Source organism: Zea mays, chromosome 3, assembly GCF_902167145.1.
Source record: "Zea mays cultivar B73 chromosome 3, Zm-B73-REFERENCE-NAM-5.0, whole genome shotgun sequence".
Taxonomy (NCBI): Eukaryota; Viridiplantae; Streptophyta; class Magnoliopsida; order Poales; family Poaceae; genus Zea; species Zea mays.
In genome coordinates this window covers 9,180,760-9,199,549 of record NC_050098.1, presented here as the reverse complement: position 1 = coordinate 9,199,549, position 18,790 = coordinate 9,180,760, and the positions used below count along the sequence as shown (strand labels likewise).

General features: G+C 40.1%; 1 protein-coding gene across 1 annotated transcript; it reads right to left on the bottom strand.

Annotated features, from left to right (window-relative positions):
* Nucleotides 1–5,005: 5,005 nt before the first annotated feature.
* On the bottom strand, nt 5,006–10,323 carry LOC103649663 (uncharacterized). Its single transcript, XM_035966554.1, has 14 exons — nt 8,660–10,323; nt 7,837–8,007; nt 7,512–7,756; nt 7,187–7,405; nt 6,993–7,100; nt 6,820–6,921; nt 6,621–6,733; nt 6,432–6,495; nt 6,260–6,352; nt 6,082–6,159; nt 5,861–5,944; nt 5,722–5,763; nt 5,352–5,600; nt 5,006–5,274 (listed from the first exon to the last, which is right to left on the bottom strand). The coding sequence occupies exons 2-14, from the start codon at nt 7,994–7,996 to the stop codon at nt 5,236–5,238; spliced, it is 1,596 nt and encodes a 531-aa protein (XP_035822447.1). The 5' UTR covers nt 7,997–8,007; nt 8,660–10,323; the 3' UTR covers nt 5,006–5,235.
* Between the last annotated feature and the right edge of the window lie 8,467 nt (nt 10,324–18,790).

Genomic DNA, 18,790 nt, shown 5'->3' with positions numbered 1-18,790 from the left:
TATTGTGCAAGATCTTCTCTCTAGCCACTTGGCATTAACTGTGCTAACACTTAATCAAAGTTTTGTGGCTTAAGTTTTGAAGTTTACAGGATCACCTATTCACCCCCCCTCTAGGTGCTCTCAATTGGTATCGGAGCCGTTCTCTTCAAGAAGGGACTAATCGCCCGAAGAGATGGATCCTAAGGGGAAGGGAATCGTGATCAACGACAAGGAGAAGGAGTCCTTCGTCAACGAGCCGAAGGATGACAAGACTACTGACTCGGGCTCAGGCCACAAGCGCAAAGACGGGAAGAAAAAGAAGACAAGGCGCATCAAGGAGATCGTCTACTACGACGATAGCGATGAGTCTACCTCTTCCCAAAAGGACGACGACAACGACTACAGGAAGACGGTCAATTCGAACTTTTCATTTGATTATTCTCGTATTCCACATAGTTCGAATTCGCATTTGCTTTCCATTCCTCTTGGCAAACCTCCACACTTCGATGGGGAAGACTACTAATTTTGGAGTCACAAAATGCGTAGTCACTTATTCTCTCTCCATCCAAGCATATGGGAGATTGTAGAGAATGGAATGAAATTTGATAGCTCGGATAGCCCTATGCTTATAAATGAACAAATCCATAGAAATGCACAAGCTACTACTGTTCTATTAGCATCTTTGTGCAGGGAAGAGTACAATAAGGTGAGCGGCTTGGACAACGCCAAGCAGATATGGGACACCCTCAAAATCTCTCACGAGGGGAACGACATCACCATGCTCACTAAAATGGAGTTGGTGGAGGGCGAGCTTGGACGATTCGCAATGATAAGGGGAGAATAGCCAACCCAAACTTACAACAGGCTGAAGACCCTTATCAACAAAATAAGGAGCTACGGAAGCACGCGATGGACGGACCACGACGTCGTCCGCCTAATGCTAAGGTCATTTACTGTTCTTGATCCTCATTTGGTGAACAATATTCGTGAAAATCCTAGGTACACCAAGATGTCGCCCGAAGAAGTTCTTGGAAAATTTGTAAGCGGGCGAATGATGATCAAGGAGGCAAGGTACGTGGACGACGCATTGAATGGTCCAATCCATGAGCCTCAACCCATTGCTCTCAAGGCAACAAGGAGCAAGGAGGCGCTACCAAGCAAGGTGGCGCAAGTTGAGGCGGCCAGGATAAATAATGAGGAGATGGCCCTCATCATTAAGCGCTTCAAGACGGCGCTTAAAGGTCGCAAGGGACAGCCAAGCAAGACCAAGACAAAGGAGAAGCGCTCATGCTTCAAATGCGGTAAGCTTGGTCATTTTATTGCTAACTGTCCCGATAATGAAAGTGACCAGGAACAAGGGAGCAAGAGGGAGAAGAAGAAGGCATACAAGAAGGCAAAGGGCGAGGCACATCTAGGCAAGGAGTGGGATTCGGATTGCTCCTCCTCCGACTCCGACAATGAAGGACTCGCCGCCACTGCCTTCAACAAGTCATCCCTCTTCCCCAACGAGCATCACACATGCCTTATGGCAAGGGAGAAGAAGGTGAGTACTCAAGACTCCACTTATGCTTCCTCTAGTGATAATGAGTCTAGTGATGATGATGACATAGATTATTCATGCTTGTTCAAGGGCTTAGATAGATCTAAGATAGATAAAATTAATGAGTTGATTGATGCTTTGAATGATAAGAATAGATTACTAGAAAAACAAGAGGATCTTTTATATGAGGAGCATGATAAATTTGTTAGTGCACAAAATTCTCTTGCTCTAGAAATTAAAAGAAATGAAGTGCTTTCTAGTGAATTATCTTCTTGTCATGAAACCATTGCTACTTTAAAAGGTGTTAATAATGATTTAAATGCTAAACTAGAAGTGGCTAGTAAATCTAACTCTTGTGTAGAACATGTTATGGTTTGCACTAGGTGTAAAGATTTTAATATTGATGCTTGTAGTAAACACCTAGTTTCAATTTCTAAATTGAATGATGAAGTGGCTAGTCTTAATGCCCAACTTAAGACTAGCAAAAGCGATTTTGATAAACTAAAATTTGCAAGGGATGCCTACACAATTGGTAGACACCCCTCAATTAAGGATGGGCTTGGCTTCAAGAGGGAAGTCAAGAACTTGACAAGCCATAAGACTCCCATTCCCGCTAAGGAGAAAGGGATGGCCCCTATGGCTACTAGTGCTAAAAAGAACCATGCCTTCTTGTATCATGATAGGAAAAATTCTAGAAATGCTTTTAGAAGTTATGATGCTTTTAATTCACATGCTTATGATTCTTATGCCATGACTGCTTCTAGTTCTTCCTATATGCATGGTAGAAATGTGACTAGGAGAAATGCTATTCATCATGTGCCTAGAAAGAATATTATTTATGCTCCTAGGAAAGTAGTAAATGAACCTTCTACAATTTATTGTGCTTTAAATGCTTCCTTTGCTATTTGTAGAAAGGATAGGAAGATAGTTGCTAGAAAATTAGGGGCAAGATGCAGGGGAGACAAAACTTGCATTTGGGTCCCTAAGGATATTTGTGCTAACCTTGTAGGACCCAACATGAGTTGGGTACCTAAGACCCAAGCCTAAATTTGCCTTGCAGGTTTATGCATCCGGGGGTTCAAGCTGGATTATCGACAGCGGATGCACAAACCATATGACGGGGGAGAAGAAGATGTTCACCTCCTACGTCAAGAATAAGGATTCCCAAGATTCAATAATTTTCGGTGATGGGAATCAAGGCAAGGTAAAAGGGTTAGGTAAAATTGCAATTTCTAATGAGCACTCTATCTCTAATGTGTTTTTAGTTGAGTCTCTTGGTTATAATTTGCTATCTGTTAGTCAATTATGCAACATGGGGTATAACTGTCTATTTACAAATATAGATGTGTCTGTCTTTAGAAGAAGTGATGGTTCACTAGCTTTTAAGGGTGTATTAGACGGCAAACTTTATTTAGTTGATTTTGCAAAAGAAGAGGCCGGTCTAGATGCATGCTTAATAGCTAAGACTAGCATGGGCTGGCTGTGGCATCGCCGCTTAGCACATGTGGGGATGAAGAACCTTCACAAGCTTCTAAAGGGAGAACACGTGATAGGTTTGACTAACGTGCAATTCGAAAAAGATAGACCTTGTGCAGCTTGTCAAGCAGGTAAACAAGTGGGAGGAGCACATCACAGCAAGAATGTGATGACCACTTCAAGACCCCTGGAGCTGCTGCATATGGACCTCTTCGGACCCGTCGCCTATTTGAGTATAGGAGGAAGTAAGTATGGTCTAGTTATTGTTGATGACTTTTCCCGCTTCACTTGGGTATTCTTTTTGCAGGATAAGTCTGAAACCCAAGGGACCCTCAAGCGCTTTCTCAGGAGAGCTCAAAATGAGTTTGAGCTCAAGGTGAAGAAGATAAGGAGCGACAACGGGTCCGAGTTCAAGAACCTTCAAGTAGAGGAGTTCCTTGAGGAGGAAGGGATCAAGCATGAGTTCTCCGCTCCCTACACACCACAGCAAAATGGTGTGGTAGAGAGGAAGAACAGGACGCTAATCGACATGGCGAGGACTATGCTTGGAGAGTTCAAGACCCCCGAGCGTTTTTGGTCGGAAGCCGTGAACACGGCTTGCCACGCCATCAACAGGGTCTACCTTCACCGCCTCCTCAAGAAGACGTCATATGAGCTTCTAACCGGTAACAAACCCAATGTATCGTACTTTCGTGTATTTGGGAGCAAGTGCTACATTCTAGTGAAGAAGGGTAGAAATTCTAAATTTGCTCCCAAAGCAGTAGAAGGGTTTTTGTTAGGTTATGACTCAAATACAAAGGCGTATAGAGTCTTCAACAAATCATCGGGTTTGGTTGAAGTCTCTAGCGACGTTGTATTTGATGAGACTAATAGCTCTCCAAGAGAGCAAGTTGTTGATTGTGATGATATAGATGAAGAAGATGTTCCGACGGCAGCCATACGAACCATGGCGATTGGGGAAGTACGGCCACAGGAACAAGATGAACGAGATCAACCATCTTCCTCAACTACGGTGCTACCCCAACTCAAGACGATGAACAGGTTCATCAACAGGAGGCGGATGATCAAGGGGAAGCACAAGATGATCATGTGATGGAGGAAGATGCGCAACCGGCACCTCCAACCCAAGTTCGAGCGATGATTCAAAGGGATCATCCCGTCGACCAAATTCTGGGTGATATTAGCAAGGGAGTAACTACTCGATCTCGATTAGTTAATTTTTGTGAGTATTACTCCTTTGTCTCTTCTATTGAGCCTTTCAGGGTAGAGGAGGCCTTGCTAGATCCGGATTGGGTATTGGCCATGCAGGAGGAGCTCAACAACTTCAAGCGCAATGAAGTTTGGACACTGGTCACTACAGGAGAAATGGCTAGTAGAGGCAACTTTTTTGAATGGTAGAGACATTTTTTTTCATGTCTCTAGCAAATGTAGAGGCAAGTCTTAAAATGTCTCAAGAATGCCTTCCCATGCAATGTCTCTAGATCTGTAGGGACACTTCGTTAATTGGCTCTACATTATTTGCGGCATTCATTTTAGAGTCATTTAAATATGCCTCAATAAACAAAGAGACACCTTTTACAGACAATTACAATGTACCTCTACACTATTTGTGACATTTGTTTGAGGCATTTTATTATGCCTCAATAAACATAGATACACTTTCTAGAGGCGATTACATTGTATCTCTACATTATTTGTGCCATTTGTTGAAGGCGTTTAATTATGCCTTAATAAATATAGAGACATCTTTTAGAGACAAATATATACTGTCGCTAGAAATATAGTGACATTTTTAGTGTCATTTTATTGTGCCTTTATCTAAGTAGAGACATTCTGCAATAAGGTGCAATTCGTGCTTGTAGAGACATTATATAGTGTCTCTACAAGCGTACAGACAACTAGGAGGTATTATTTTGTAAATTTATTATTCACACAAATTATTTTTATATTGCTAATTTTTGCTTATACACAAACACTCAATTTGAGCACATATATATACAAGACACAAGGTTCATATATATAACAGATCAATTAAATGCTTCATGTGTAAGCAACAATACATAAGTATTTTCAATCCAAACGAAGTGGTCTTGAGGTAGATTAGACATACAAGAGTGAATAAAATGAGGTTCCTAACACAATTAAACAAGTAGATTGACAACTAGAACTTTTGATCCTAGAACTACTCTCCACTATAACACTTGCTCATTCATTAGTTGCATCTTCAGTCTTCTAACCATTCAAGTGCGCTTCTCAGTAGTTGGCTTCACCCTTTTAAGCTGCAAATAAGCAACAGGATGTGTCATAAACACTAATAAACTATCTAGATCAAATGAAATATGAAATCCGCACTCACATGTGTGCGAGGCCAAGCAACACACATGCCCACAGCATCCTCCAAAGTTTTAAGATCTCCGTGTGGTCGAGGTAATCTTTCATCTTCAACATTGTTAAGATAATGAACCGCAACAGCATAATATCCATCCCCAAGTACAGTTCCTCCAATTTCATGAGTAGTATCTCTAGATATAAGATTACCAACAGCAAAAACTTGGCCTAGTTTTCTTTTCCTTGTTGAGTACAACAAGACAGTCTTCTGTTTATTCTACAAGAATAAAAGAGTAGCCAAACAAATGCTTATGTACATACTGGAAAATCTGCAAGTAGATCTATCCATATTCAAAGAAATAGAATGAAGCATGGAAGTATAATCAATATGGAGATACCTGTTGCAATTTGCTTTGTTGTTGTTGCTTGCTTTGAGTTTCCTGTGACACATGATATTGAGCTTTGTAAATACAGAAGACACATCTGTAATGAACATCATACTAAATTTCAAGTAATGCAATGTTGTTTAGTACTAACCTTATCAGACATTTCTTTATCTAGAGATAGTGATCCATTGTTGAGTTCCTGGTTCAAGTCACTAGACCTTGTAACTTGTGATTCCTGGAAATACAGAAGGCACAAATAATTAATAGTTCTAGCTAAGACTAGAAATTCTTATCAATCCCTTTGAACTGAATATATAACAGTGTCTACTGTGAAATTCATGAATCAAGTACCTAGTAATATTCCTGACTTACCCTGAAAGCTATGTTGTCATTTGGTACTGAATGATCAGAGCAACCCACCTTGGCAATATTATAATCTCTAGTATAAATCTGCAACAGCAATATATAAGGAGAAGAATACTACAACCAGTCTGTTATGAAGTATGATATAAAATTAAATTTATATTGCAGGAAAGGAAATTTGGGTTGCCTGTTCATTGTATGGTGAAGGTGATTTCTCATAACTGGATCGTTCTACATTATCATATTGCAATGAGACATTTTCATTGTCTTTAGTATCAACCTGCTGGAAAGTAATGGAAGACAGTAGATTACCAAAGTGTGCATTAAATTGATACTGCAAAAATGACAAAGCCACTTACTGTAGTGCTTCCAGATCCAGTAGCTAGAATTGTGCTTAGCAATTCCTCTTCTGGAAACTTTTTTCTAGGAATGCTCTAATGTTCCTAAACCCAGAAATAGCAAGCTCTAGGTCCCTTCTAATCATTTTGTTCTCCTCTGATTGAACATGTGAATCAGTTTCATTGCTCCAATGTGTATCATCATAGTACCCACGAATGTTCAAGTCTTTTCTTATGACATTCTCAAACACATCATCATAATCACTAGTAGAAAGTGTCCCCTTGTCCTTTCTCCTGTTCTCTAATTCATCGAAGGCCTTACCCTTCAAATTTCATAAAATTAACAGAGAAAATGATTGACAATTTGAATAAAAACTAATTAAAGTGTAGTACAGGAACCAGTGAATACCATAAGTGTTTGCACATTTTGATTGACATAGTTCCCATTCCTCTTCTTATGAGACTCGTCCCAAAGATCAATTTTAGTGATGCTTCCTTTCTTCTTGTCTTCCTGTGCAAAAGAACACAATCTGACAGGATCATTTTGTTTTCATAGTGACTCCAAAATGGAAACAAGATAACAGACAGAGCCATTACCATCTCCTTCTTAAGTCTAGCATGGCTTTTCCTACCGCTAGTGTGTGGATGCCTCTGCTTCTTTCCAGATTCCGCATTTGTCCGGCATAATTTCTAAGAGTGCAACATTAGTTAATGCAAATAAAAATATTTATTTACACTGCTGATTGAAAAAAAATACTGTAGGTGGCAATCCTAACCTGATGTGCTTCACTGCACCATATGCCTAACAGAAAACTCCATTGATTTTCATTCACACCATCAGGGACATCCTTTTCAATCTGGTCAAAAGACCTCTTATCTGGATTGAAGTATTGTTTCTTCAAGTCTGACTTGTAGTCTCTCCACCTTTTATTCACTGTCTTAAGAATCCAATCTCGAGTAGACCATTTTGTCTCACTACTATAGATAAATTTTTTCTATTGAAAACATTGAAAGATCAATAGGTGAATGATTTGCAGTTCAAGATTTAGAATAAAAATTATCACCACAAACACAAGATTTAGACTGAAAAGTATCATGTACCTCAACATCTTTGATGATGCGTTCCTTTGGACCTTTGAATAATTTGTTGTCCCATCTCGGAATGTGTAATGGTGCAAATGATGAATTCTGTGCAAGCTCACCAAGGTATGACGAGAGAATGGATTCAGACCACTGATTGGGAATGCCATTCTTGTCAGTTTCAACTAGTACTCTTCCTCCTTTCAGATCCCACAATTCAGCTGTTCGGAAATTTCTAAAAACCTCCCGAACAACTCCATTTTGCCCTTAAATTAATAATGTCATGGATCATACATTGATGTTCATATATCTATAAGAATGTTTGAGAACAAAATGACAAACTCACATATTATTTTGAATGACTTATTCCTTGTTGGCGCTTCTCCCTCAGGAAACCCAATGGTGAGCTCTGGTTGTGGATCTTGGACATCTTCATGTTGTTCCACGTTTTCCTGTGTCTCAGCTTCTAAGTTCAGACTTTGTAGTCTTCTGTGTTTCATTGGCATTACTTCTTTCCCTACAAGATTAACATTTCAGATTACAGGAGATGCTAAAAATTATTGAAATAGGATGTATCAAGATTACACAGCCAGCATAAGAATAACAATTTCATTTGTCTTATGCAGTTTAATTAAAATCATGTAACACAAGGTGCAACTGCAGACAGACAATTTGGTAAACAGAACTCAGAACAATAGAATTCAATGCTCCAGTACTGACGCAAATATTAAAAAAAGTTGCAATTGGTGACAACAGATTAATCTAAGAATTATCATCAAATAGTTGCATTCAGTGACAGAGATTAATCTAAGAATTACCAGATCAAAATTAAAAGTGTTGCATTCGGTGACAGCAGATTAATCCATGAATTTCCAGATCAAAATCAAAATATTTGCAATCGGTGATAGCAGATTAATCTAAGAATAACCAGATGAAAATCAAATAGTTGCATTCAGTGACAGCAGATTAATCTAAGAATTACCGGATCAAAATTAAAAGTATTGCATGCGGTGACAGCAGATTGATTTAAGAATTACCAGATTGAAATAAAAAAGTTGCAATCGTTGACAGCAGATTAAAAAACGTTGTGCATTTGTGGCTACAAATGATTGTATAATCGGTGAATGCTTCAGTAAAATCACATTGATTGAGTCAGGCTACAGCAGTACCTTGTAGGTCGGAGTAAAGATTAGAGGGTGGGTCAGTTATGGTACTACTGCACCCACGAAGAAATCTGTTACCAGCTGGGCGACGGATCAACCAGCAGCTGGGCGATGGATCATCAAGCAGCAGACTGAAAGGAGGGCATATGGAGCAGGAGCACGAAGAGAATGGTGGCAGGAGAGCGAGAACTACAGGGAGGTGGAAGAACCGGAGGAGATTTCTAGGAGGTGTGATCGAGAAACATGGGAGGGTGGTTCCAACACTTTAGGGGGGGGGGAATTTTTTGGCGCGGATAAACAGAGCGCGAAAGCCGAAAGCACAATATTTTCGAGAAGTTTAAGCGCGCCAAGAAACACTTCATTAATTATTTAGATTTATTCTTTTAAAATTTCAACTGGAAAATTTCTACTGGAAAATTTCTCAAGTAATAAAGTGCAACATTTTTTTAGTTTGATCACGTTGACTAGTTTATTGACCAATTTGATTAGCTAGCCATCGATTTTTCAATTCCACACACGTTTTAAATTCAAATAATGTTTGACTTTTAAAAATCAAAGTTAAACTTTGTCTTACTAAAAAATGTACAAAAACTACTACCTTCGTTTCGTAAAGGTTGTCACTGATATTTTTATAACATATATTTAAGGTTCGAGAAGCTAAATACATATTACCAAAGTCAATATCAACATTTATAAGCTCTCAGCCAATATTTCAAAGAGCTAGATTTTCCAAGAGCTCGTTTTATGAGATCACAGAAAGGTCTCGGATCTATGTGAATGAACTCAAATTTTTTTATCATCGTTCATCACCCGAGAACAGACAGAAATAGAATAGACAGAAAGAATTTTAGATCTCTCGGGTTAGGGTTTTACCTGACCCTAAATCTAGGATTTTCGGCCACTAAATGAGACTTGGTCTCGACCAAACCGAGGAAATCCGAGATAGTAAAATAGATCGAGGTTTTAGGGTTAGGGTTTAATAACCTAACCCTAATCATTTTTAAATCTTGGTCAACAGAGATCAGTGGCTCGGGATCTTTTTTTACATCCACGGCCTAGATGACAGAACAGATTAGAATAGGTACAGAAAATCATCACAGAAAATAACAGAAATAACGCAAACTCTCGGATCCACGTTTTTTTAATCAACTCATAACTCGATCCCAAATATTACATTAGATCCATCTCATACATTCATTCTCACAGTAAGGGATTCGAGTAAATGAGAACTAGATCCGAGTTTTTAAAAGGTTAGAGACAGCGCCCCATAATCGGCCGACCATCTCTGGTAAATGAAAAGACATGCCTGCGCTAGGCCAGGGAACTAGCGTCGGATTCAAGAAAAAAAACAGCAGATTCAAAAGAGAGAAACGTTGCGTCCTGGCGGCCTGGTGGAGGGAGCAAGACGTTTTCTCTGAGATTCAGTCAAACAAAAAAAAGAACTAAAACAAATAAAAGAGAGGTCGTGAAAAATATGATCTTCATTTGGCTAAGGCAAGAAGCCAGCAGACAGCTGCTTGCCAAGCCGTTTGCCAAGAGCTATTTTGGCCGAGGCATAACAGATAGGGAGAGAGGAAGTTTTGAGCAGCAGAGCGCGGTCGGCCAGGAGACAACCTGGTGGCCGGCTGTTTTGTGGCGGCTAGGGATGACAGAAATGAGCTAGGGTTCCACCTCACCCCGAGATTTTAGATTTTTATAGAACCTGCTACAGTGCATGGAAGATCCTGGCCGTCGGCTTGAATCATACGGCTACAGGGAGTTTGGGCGTGCACCACACCCCGCGCGTGGGTCAGATGCGCGGCCCAGGCCCAGGTTGCGGCCTGGGCGCGCAACTACAGGCCGGCTAGCCCAAAGAAACAACATCTTTTATAAGATTTATTACAATGGTTCTAGTTATTTTTAGAATGTATTTGGTTCTCATATTTCACCTATAAACTGATTTATATTTTTAAAATAAAAACCATGATCTATTTTGAAAAACCAAAAAATTGTAAAATCATGGAAAATTCCAGAGAACATTTTATAATTATGAATGCATGAAGTTATGTAAAATGCACATTGACATGTATGCAAAATAAAATATAGTATTTATGCTAGAGAATTTGAAATATAAAGTTGCCTCTATATTGTTCTCTATTTATTTTTTTCCAACAATTAAAATAAAATATAAAGCTAATTGAAAATATTATTTATATTATTCTCTCTATCTCCAACAAGGAATATACTTGAGAGTAAATTTAAAAATAATTCCTTGTGTTTTTTTCATAAGGATAATTTCAATAAAAAAAGTTTTAAAACTTAGTGAAACTTGTTGTTTAAAATAGTTTTGCATGATGAAAAGCTCACATCCCCAAAATGTGAATTTTTGGGGTGTGACATCCTACATTGTATTCAATCTGAACCCTCATAGCCAGCCCAGAGACTCATCTCATAGTCAAGTACGTTTGAATTTTTATGTTTTTTACATGAAAAAATTAAGGATAGTCGATAATGAAAAAGTTGTTTTCAAATGTGATGCTGCATCGAATGTGGACTTCAAGCTTACTGATTAACACCATTCGGACATGTTGACAACTTTCTGAAATTAAATCATATTGTAACTATATTTTAAGAATATGTCGTACAAGATTCTCACTGATTACAGCAGCATTGAATAAAATGACATTGTAACAAAATGACTGAAAATATATTAGCTCTCCTAGAAAATTATGTCGTTTCATCGTCGTCACCACCAGATGGTTCAGCACCCATGTCAAATAGATCCCTTGGTCTTACTGATACTACCACATTCCATCCATCTGCTTTTGGGTCCTCCACATAAAACACTTGGAATACTTGTGAAGAGAAAACAAAGGGATCATGATCTATCTTGCCTCCAGTGTGTATCAGTCGTTTGAAATTTACAAGGGTGAATCCAAACTCATCATGTTTTATGCCATTGCGGTGATGAACGTCATACCAATCACATTTGAACAGAACCACCTTATAATCATCTTTATAAGACAATTCTATGATGTCAGTGAGTCTTCCATAATAATTAGTTCCATCTGTTGTAGTGTTAACGACACCACTATTCTGTGTCAAGCGATTGCTCTCACGACTCCTAGTATGGAACCTGAAACCATTTATAACAAAGCCGCTGTAACGCATCCCACATCTGTTTGGTTTTCCAGCCAATGCTCGCGTAATTCCAGTAATGTTTAAGCCATCATCACTAAGTAGTATCTGCATATATGGTTAAACAGATAAGCACAAATACTGAATTGACTAAGCAAAGAATTAAATTTGTACCTTCTGCTCCAACCAATCAGCAAAATGCTTATCAACGAAATCCTGAGTATTTGAAGGTGTGAGATGTTGGCGCTGCTGATTTATCAATGAATCCACATACTCCCTAAAATCAAATACCTTTAGATCATTTTCAGTAATTTGGAGAAAGAATATTTGTGATTAAGCATTATTATTTTGACACACCTACGAAGATCTTCTAGTTCATCACAGTGTCTCAATACATATCTATGCGCTTGAGTGAGCAACTTATTGTCAAATTGGTTTACAACAGTAGCTTTCCCTATGGGTTCACCAGCACTCTCGAACAAGAAAAAAGATTTAGATATTTTTGAAGGTTCAGGATTCCGAGATGGTCGTGTAAAACGTGTAGTTCCATCAAGAAATCTTGAGCAGAATGTCAAGCACTCTTCTGCTTTATATCCTTCAGCAATGGAACCTTCAGGATGTGTCCTGTTGCGAACATGCGCCTTGAGTCGAACGAACCACCTAGGAGTTGAGATAATATTAAAAATCTGATGTTGAAATAAATGAGTAAATTCTATGCAAGAAAGTCTACCTTTCAATAGGGTACATCCACCTATAATGTACTGGACCTCCAAACTTTGCCTCCTCAACCAAGTGTACAAGTAGGTGTACCATAATGGTAAAAAATGATGGGATGAAAACCCTTTCCATGTCGCATAGTATACGAACAATGCGCTCTTGAAGCTTATCAAGTTCTGAGGTGTCTAGAACTGTTGAACATAATCCTTTAAAGAAAGAAGCTAAATCTACAACTATTTTCATGACATCTTTGCTGGGATAACAAGAACGTAGTGCGATAGGAAGAATTTCCTCAATTAGTACATGGCAATCATGACTTTTAAGGCCAGATAACTTGCACTCCTTAACATCCACACATCTAGATAGATTTGATGCAAAACCATCGGGTGTCCTAAGATTTTGAATAACAGAGCAAAGAATCTCCTTTTGATCTCTGGACATGGTAAAGGGTGCATCAGGCATTACTTTGTTTCCTTTGTTATCCAATTGTGGATGTAGTTCAGGTCGAATTCCGAGCTCCTCCAAGTCAAGCCTTGCTTTTAGATTGTCCTTTGTTTTACCACTTACATTTAGTAATGTCCCAACAAAATTATCGCATACATTTTTCTCTATATGCATCACATCAAGATTGTGTCGTAACAGATTGTGTTCCCAGTATGGAAGTTTAAAGAATATAGACCTCTTCTTTATCCAATCCTCAGGTTTCTTCTCTTTCTTACCTTGTTGTTTTTCCCTTTGGACCCGTTTCCTCTTTTTGCCTTGTTTCTTACCGTTTCCTTTCTTTTTGGCTTTAGCTTTGTGCCCTGATGATTGTTCTTCCTCCGGATGAACCTTTCCTTTGCCATACAAAAAAGTTTTACCATCCATCATCCTCAAAACTGCACTTCCACTCATTGTTACAGGCGCTAGTTCTTTCTCCTCCATACCATTGAAGTGGTTCCTTCTACGACGATAGGGATGGGACTGAGGCAACCACCGACGATGACCCATATATGAACACTTGTGTCCCTTCTTCAAATAAATTGACCTCGTCAAATCAGCACAAGATGGACATGCATATTTTCCCTTTGTGCTCCAACCATATAAGTTACCTAATGCAGGGAAATCATTTAAAGTCCACATCAAAACTGCTCTGAGAGAGAACTTCTTCCTTGAAGAGGCATCAAAAGTTTCAACACCCTCCCACAACTGTAGTAATTCATCAATAAGTGGTTGTAGAAATATATCAATATCATTTCCTGGGCTATCTGGTCCTGGAATGACCATAGACAGTATAAAAGATGTTTGCTTCATGCAGATCCAGGGAGGTAGATTGTACGGAATAAGCAGTACTGGCCATGTACTGTGACTAATATTCATGTTTCTGTAAGGGTTTACTCCATCACTAGAAAGACCGAGCCTCACATTGCGGGAATCAGCAGAAAAATTAGGATATCTCAAATTACAATCATTCCAAGCTTGCCCATCAGCTGGATGCCTCAACAGCCCATTCTTTGTGCGACCCTCATCATGCCAACGCATGTCGCTTGCTGTTTGCTCATTAGCATACAACCTCTTCAGCCTCGGTATCAAAGGAAAATACCGCAAGATCTTTGCTGGTTTCTTCTTATATCCCTTTGTTTTTGTTGCTTCACCCTTCTTTTTTCTTTCTGCCCAACGTGAAGTGTTGCAAATATGGCAAGTTTCTTGTTTCGCCTGGTCACCATAGAAAAGCATGCAATCCTTTGGACATGCATGAATCTTAACATAATCAAGACCTAGTCCTCGAATTATTTTCTTTGCTGCATGGTAGTTTTTTGGTAAGTTTGCCTCTTCAGGGAGTGCGGCAGAAAGAACACCAAGAAGTGATGTAAATGACTCCTGAGTCCATCCATGTAAGCATTTCAAATGAAATATGGTGACAAGAAAGGAAAGCTTCGTGAATGCATCACACCCAGGATGTAGCTTTGCCTTAGCATCTTTAAGGATGATGGAAATAATGTCATCTTTAGTTTCATGGTCAACCTCCTCTGATGTAACATCTTGTTGACTACCATTTATGTTAGCAAACTCAAATGCATTGTCATCTATTGGTTCATCTGATGAACTGGACATTGTATAGTAATTATTAATACCATCCATTTCTTCATCTGAACTGGACACTGTATCATACTTATCAGCCATAGGAAATGCTGCATTTAGGAGCCCTTGCATGTCATCATTTCTCTTGCTTCCAGTTTGTGCAGGAGAAGTACAAGGACGTTCAAATGGAGCATGGTTGTGTGTGCTTGATGATATGTGAGCAAATGGAGCTGGTGTTGAACCGTGTTCCTCTCCATGTCGATTCCATATAGTATATCCTTGCAGAATGCCGTTGCATCTCAAATGGGTTCTAATTTCTTCATAATATTTTGTTGACTTGTTTTTACACTGAACACATGGACAATTAACCTTGCCACCCGGTCGAACATTATGAAATGCGAAAGTAAGGAATTGGGTCACACCAATCTTATAGTCATCACTTGTTCTTGGTTTGCTCATCCAACTCTTGTCCATCACAGATGCTGAAATAAGTACAGGGACATACAAATATCACTATTGTAGTAAACACTTAGTGTACCATATCACACATAGGTCTGTTAGTTGTTAAGTAATGCAGTAACAAGTAAATTAAGAGAATACCAATCTAACAATGAAATACAGAACAAACTCATATACAGGGGCGGAGCCAGGTCATAGCAAAATAACTGGGATTAATTTTCTTACTGTTGTCATAATAATACGAGCCGAGGGTGAACCACGAAGGTGCGCGGTGGCGGGAGGTGCGAGAGCCGACGGCGCTCCTGGTCGGGTCCCGCGGTGGTGTTCTCCCGAGAAATCCGCGATAAGGAGAACGACGAAGTAACGCCGCCACCCACCGGTGAGGGTTGACGTCCAAGCGGCGGCAATGGCGGTGGCACACAGGCTTGCCCGCGGCGGCGATCTACGAAGGCACGGCGGCGCACGGTTGAGGGTTTAGGGACGGCGGCGGATTCAGCGTTGGGAGCACGGGGAAGAAGTGGGCGAACTCCGCCTTTATCCACAGAGCCATCAGAGTTGACAACGTGGCGAGCGGCTCCGGAGAAAGGGGAAAGAAGACCGCGCATCTGCAGAAAGAAGATGAAGAGGTGTTTTGATGTGTTCGCGATTGTTCAGTACATATATGTATTTTGATCCCACTACTAACAAAACGTGCATGTGCCATGGTGGTCTACAGTTGCTTGGGACTTACTACAGGTCACGAGTTCGAGACTTTGTCTGTGTGTTATATAACCATTTTATTTTTTTGAATTATCACATCAATTAGTTGCTGCAGGTTGATTAATAAACAACAATAATAAATTAGACATAAATAATCGGCGTTTTTCAAAATGTCTTTAGCAATAATATCAGGACTAAAGTCCATGACACTAAAAAAACTGTATATTTCACATATTTGTTACATCTTCAAAAATGTCTCTAAAAATGCCACTACACTGCTCACCTATTCCAAAATGTAAATATTTTTCTAAAATATCACATCAATTTGGTGCAAGCTGATTAAAAAATTAATAATTGGACATAAATTAGAGGCATTTTTCAAAGTGCCTTTAGCAATGTCTCAAGAGTAAAGACCATCACACATTTACAAATGTACATTTCACATATTTGTGGCATTTTCGAAAATGCCTCAAAGAAATGTGGCTATACCGTTGGCATACTAGACTTAGGGTGTGTTTGGCATGGCTCTGCTCCACCCCAGAGCAGCTCTACTCTAAAACTCTGGGTGGAGCAGCTCTGCTCCAGAGTTTAGATTGTTTCTCATAACCAGTGGCAATCGCGAGTAAATAACTCAAAACTCCATGACTAGGTTGCTTTTTTGGAGTTTTCAGAGCAGCAAAAGAGGTACTCCAAAAAATTGTACTGCAGCTCCAAAAACTCCATAGAGTTTACAACTCTGGAGTTAGGGTGTTTGGCATGCTCTGGCCAGCTCCCCCTTGGAGTTTTGCTCTAGAGCCATGCCAAACAGGCCCTAAGAGGCACTTTTAAAAATGCCTCTACTAAAATGTCGCTACTAGTCTTTTTTCTTGTAGTGGGTGCCTCGTCCGAAGCAAAATGTTGTGGGAATCAAGTGGGTATTCCGCAACAAACAGGACGAGCATGGGGTGGTGACGAGGAACAAGGCTCGACTTGTGGCAAAAGGTTATGCCCAAGTCGCAGGTTTGGACTTTGAGGAGACGTTTGCTCCTGTGGCTAGGCTAGAATCAATTCGTATTTTGCTAGCATATGCCGCTCACCATTCTTTCAGGTTGTACCAAATGGATGTGAAGAGTGCTTTCCTCAACGGGCCAATCAAGGAGGAGGTGTACGTGGAGCAACCCCTGGCTTCGAGGATGAACGGTACCCCGACTATGTGTGTAAGCTCTCTAAGGCGCTCTATGGACTTAAGCAAGCCCCAAGAGCATGGTATGAATGCCTTAGAGACTTTTTAATTGCTAATGCTTTCAAGGTTGGGAAAGCCGATCCAACTCTTTTTACAAAGACTTGTGATGGTGATTTGTTTGTGTGCCAAATTTATGTCGATGACATAATATTTGGTTCTACTAACCAAAAGTCTTGTGAAGAGTTTAGCAGGGTGATGACGCAGAAATTCGAGATGTCGATGATGGGCGAGTTGAACTACTTCCTTGGGTTCCAAGTGAAGCAACTCAAGGACGGCACCTTCATCTCCCAAACGAAGTACACGCAAGATCTGCTAAAGCGGTTTGGGATGAAGGACGCCAAGCCCGCAAAGACTCCGATGGGGACCGACGGACACACCGACCTCAACAAAGGAGGTAAGTCCGTTGATCAAAAAGCATACCGGTCAATGATAGGTTCTTTGCTTTACTTATGTGCTAGTAGACCGGATATTATGCTTAGCGTATGCATGTGTGCTAGATTTCAATCCGATCCTAAGGAGTGTCACTTAGTGGCGGTAAAGCGAATTCTTAGATATTTGGTTGCTACGCCTTGCTTCGGGCTCTGGTATCCAAAGGGGTCTACCTTTGACTTAGTTGGATACTCAGACTCCGACTATGCTGGATGTAAGGTCGATAGGAAGAGTACATCGGGGACGTGCCAATTCTTAGGAAGGTCCCTGGTGTCATGGAACTCTAAGAAACAAACCTCCGTTGCCCTATCCACCGCTGAGGCCGAGTACGTTGCCGCAGGTCAGTGTTGCGCGCAACTACTTTGGATGAGGCAAACCCTCCGGGACTTTGGCTACAATCTGAGCAAAGTCCCACTCCTATGTGACAATGAGAGTGCTATCCGCATGGCGGAGAATCCTGTTGAGCACAGCCGCACAAAGCACATAGACATCCGGCATCACTTTTTGAGAGACCACCAGCAAAAGGGAGATATCGAAGTGTTTCATGTTAGCACCGAGAACCAGCTAGCCGATATCTTTACCAAGCCTCTAGATGAGAAGACCTTTTGCAGGCTGCGTAGTGAGCTAAATGTCTTAGATTCGCGGAACTTGGATTGAATTATAGCATACATGTGTTTATGCCTTTAATCAGGTTCATTCTGCATTTTGTTGCTTATTGTGGTGCTCAAGTTGTACAAACACTCCCTGGACCTCACAAGTCCGTTGCAAAGTGATGCACATGTTTAGGGGGAGATGTGTTACAACTTGACCCTTTGAGACTAACCATTTGCTTGAGTTTGCTTGATTTAGTCTCGAAGGTGAATTGAAAGGGAAAGGTGAACTTGGATCATGCAAGACTTCCACTGCACTCCGATGAGAGGGTAACTTATTCCAAGTTCATCTCTATGATCTTATTGCCTTTGTACTCTTAATTGAAGATTTTGGTGAGGCAATGGGGTTAAAGGGCCAAGATCGATCCCGTTTTGGTGCTTGATGCCAAAGGGGGAGAAAATAAAGGCCAAAGAAATAAATGGATCAGCTGCCACTTGAGAGATTTTGAAAATAGTAGAATAGAGCTTTTTGCTGCCACTTGAGAGATTTTGAAAATAGTAGAATAGAGCTTTTGTTTTAGCAAAATTCTTTTATTGTGTCTCTTGTCAAAAGTTGGCTTCTTGTGGGGAGAAGTGGTGATTATGGGAAATAGGGGGAGTTTTTGAAATCTTTGATCAATCTCTTTTGGAATAACTCTCTATATGCTTTAACATGTGTGTTTGACTTAGAGATAGAGATTTGAGTTTGATTTCAAAAACAAACCAAGTGGTGGCAAAGGATGATCCATATATGCCAAACATGAATCAAAATAAATTTAAGTGTTATTTGAAGTGGTTTTGCAC

Excerpts from the sequence above, each read along its gene's own strand:
- LOC103649663 (XM_035966554.1), bottom strand. The coding sequence starts at position 7,996 with ATGCCAATGAAACACAGAAGACTACAAAGTCTGAACTTAGAAGCTGAG. Across the intron at positions 6,353-6,431 it reads CTGGATCTGGAAGCACTACA|GTTGATACTAAAGACAATGA; the intron begins GTAAGTGGCTTT and ends ACTTTCCAGCAG. Across the intron at positions 5,601-5,721 it reads AACAAAGCAAATTGCAACAG|AATAAACAGAAGACTGTCTT; the intron begins GTATCTCCATAT and ends TTATTCTTGTAG.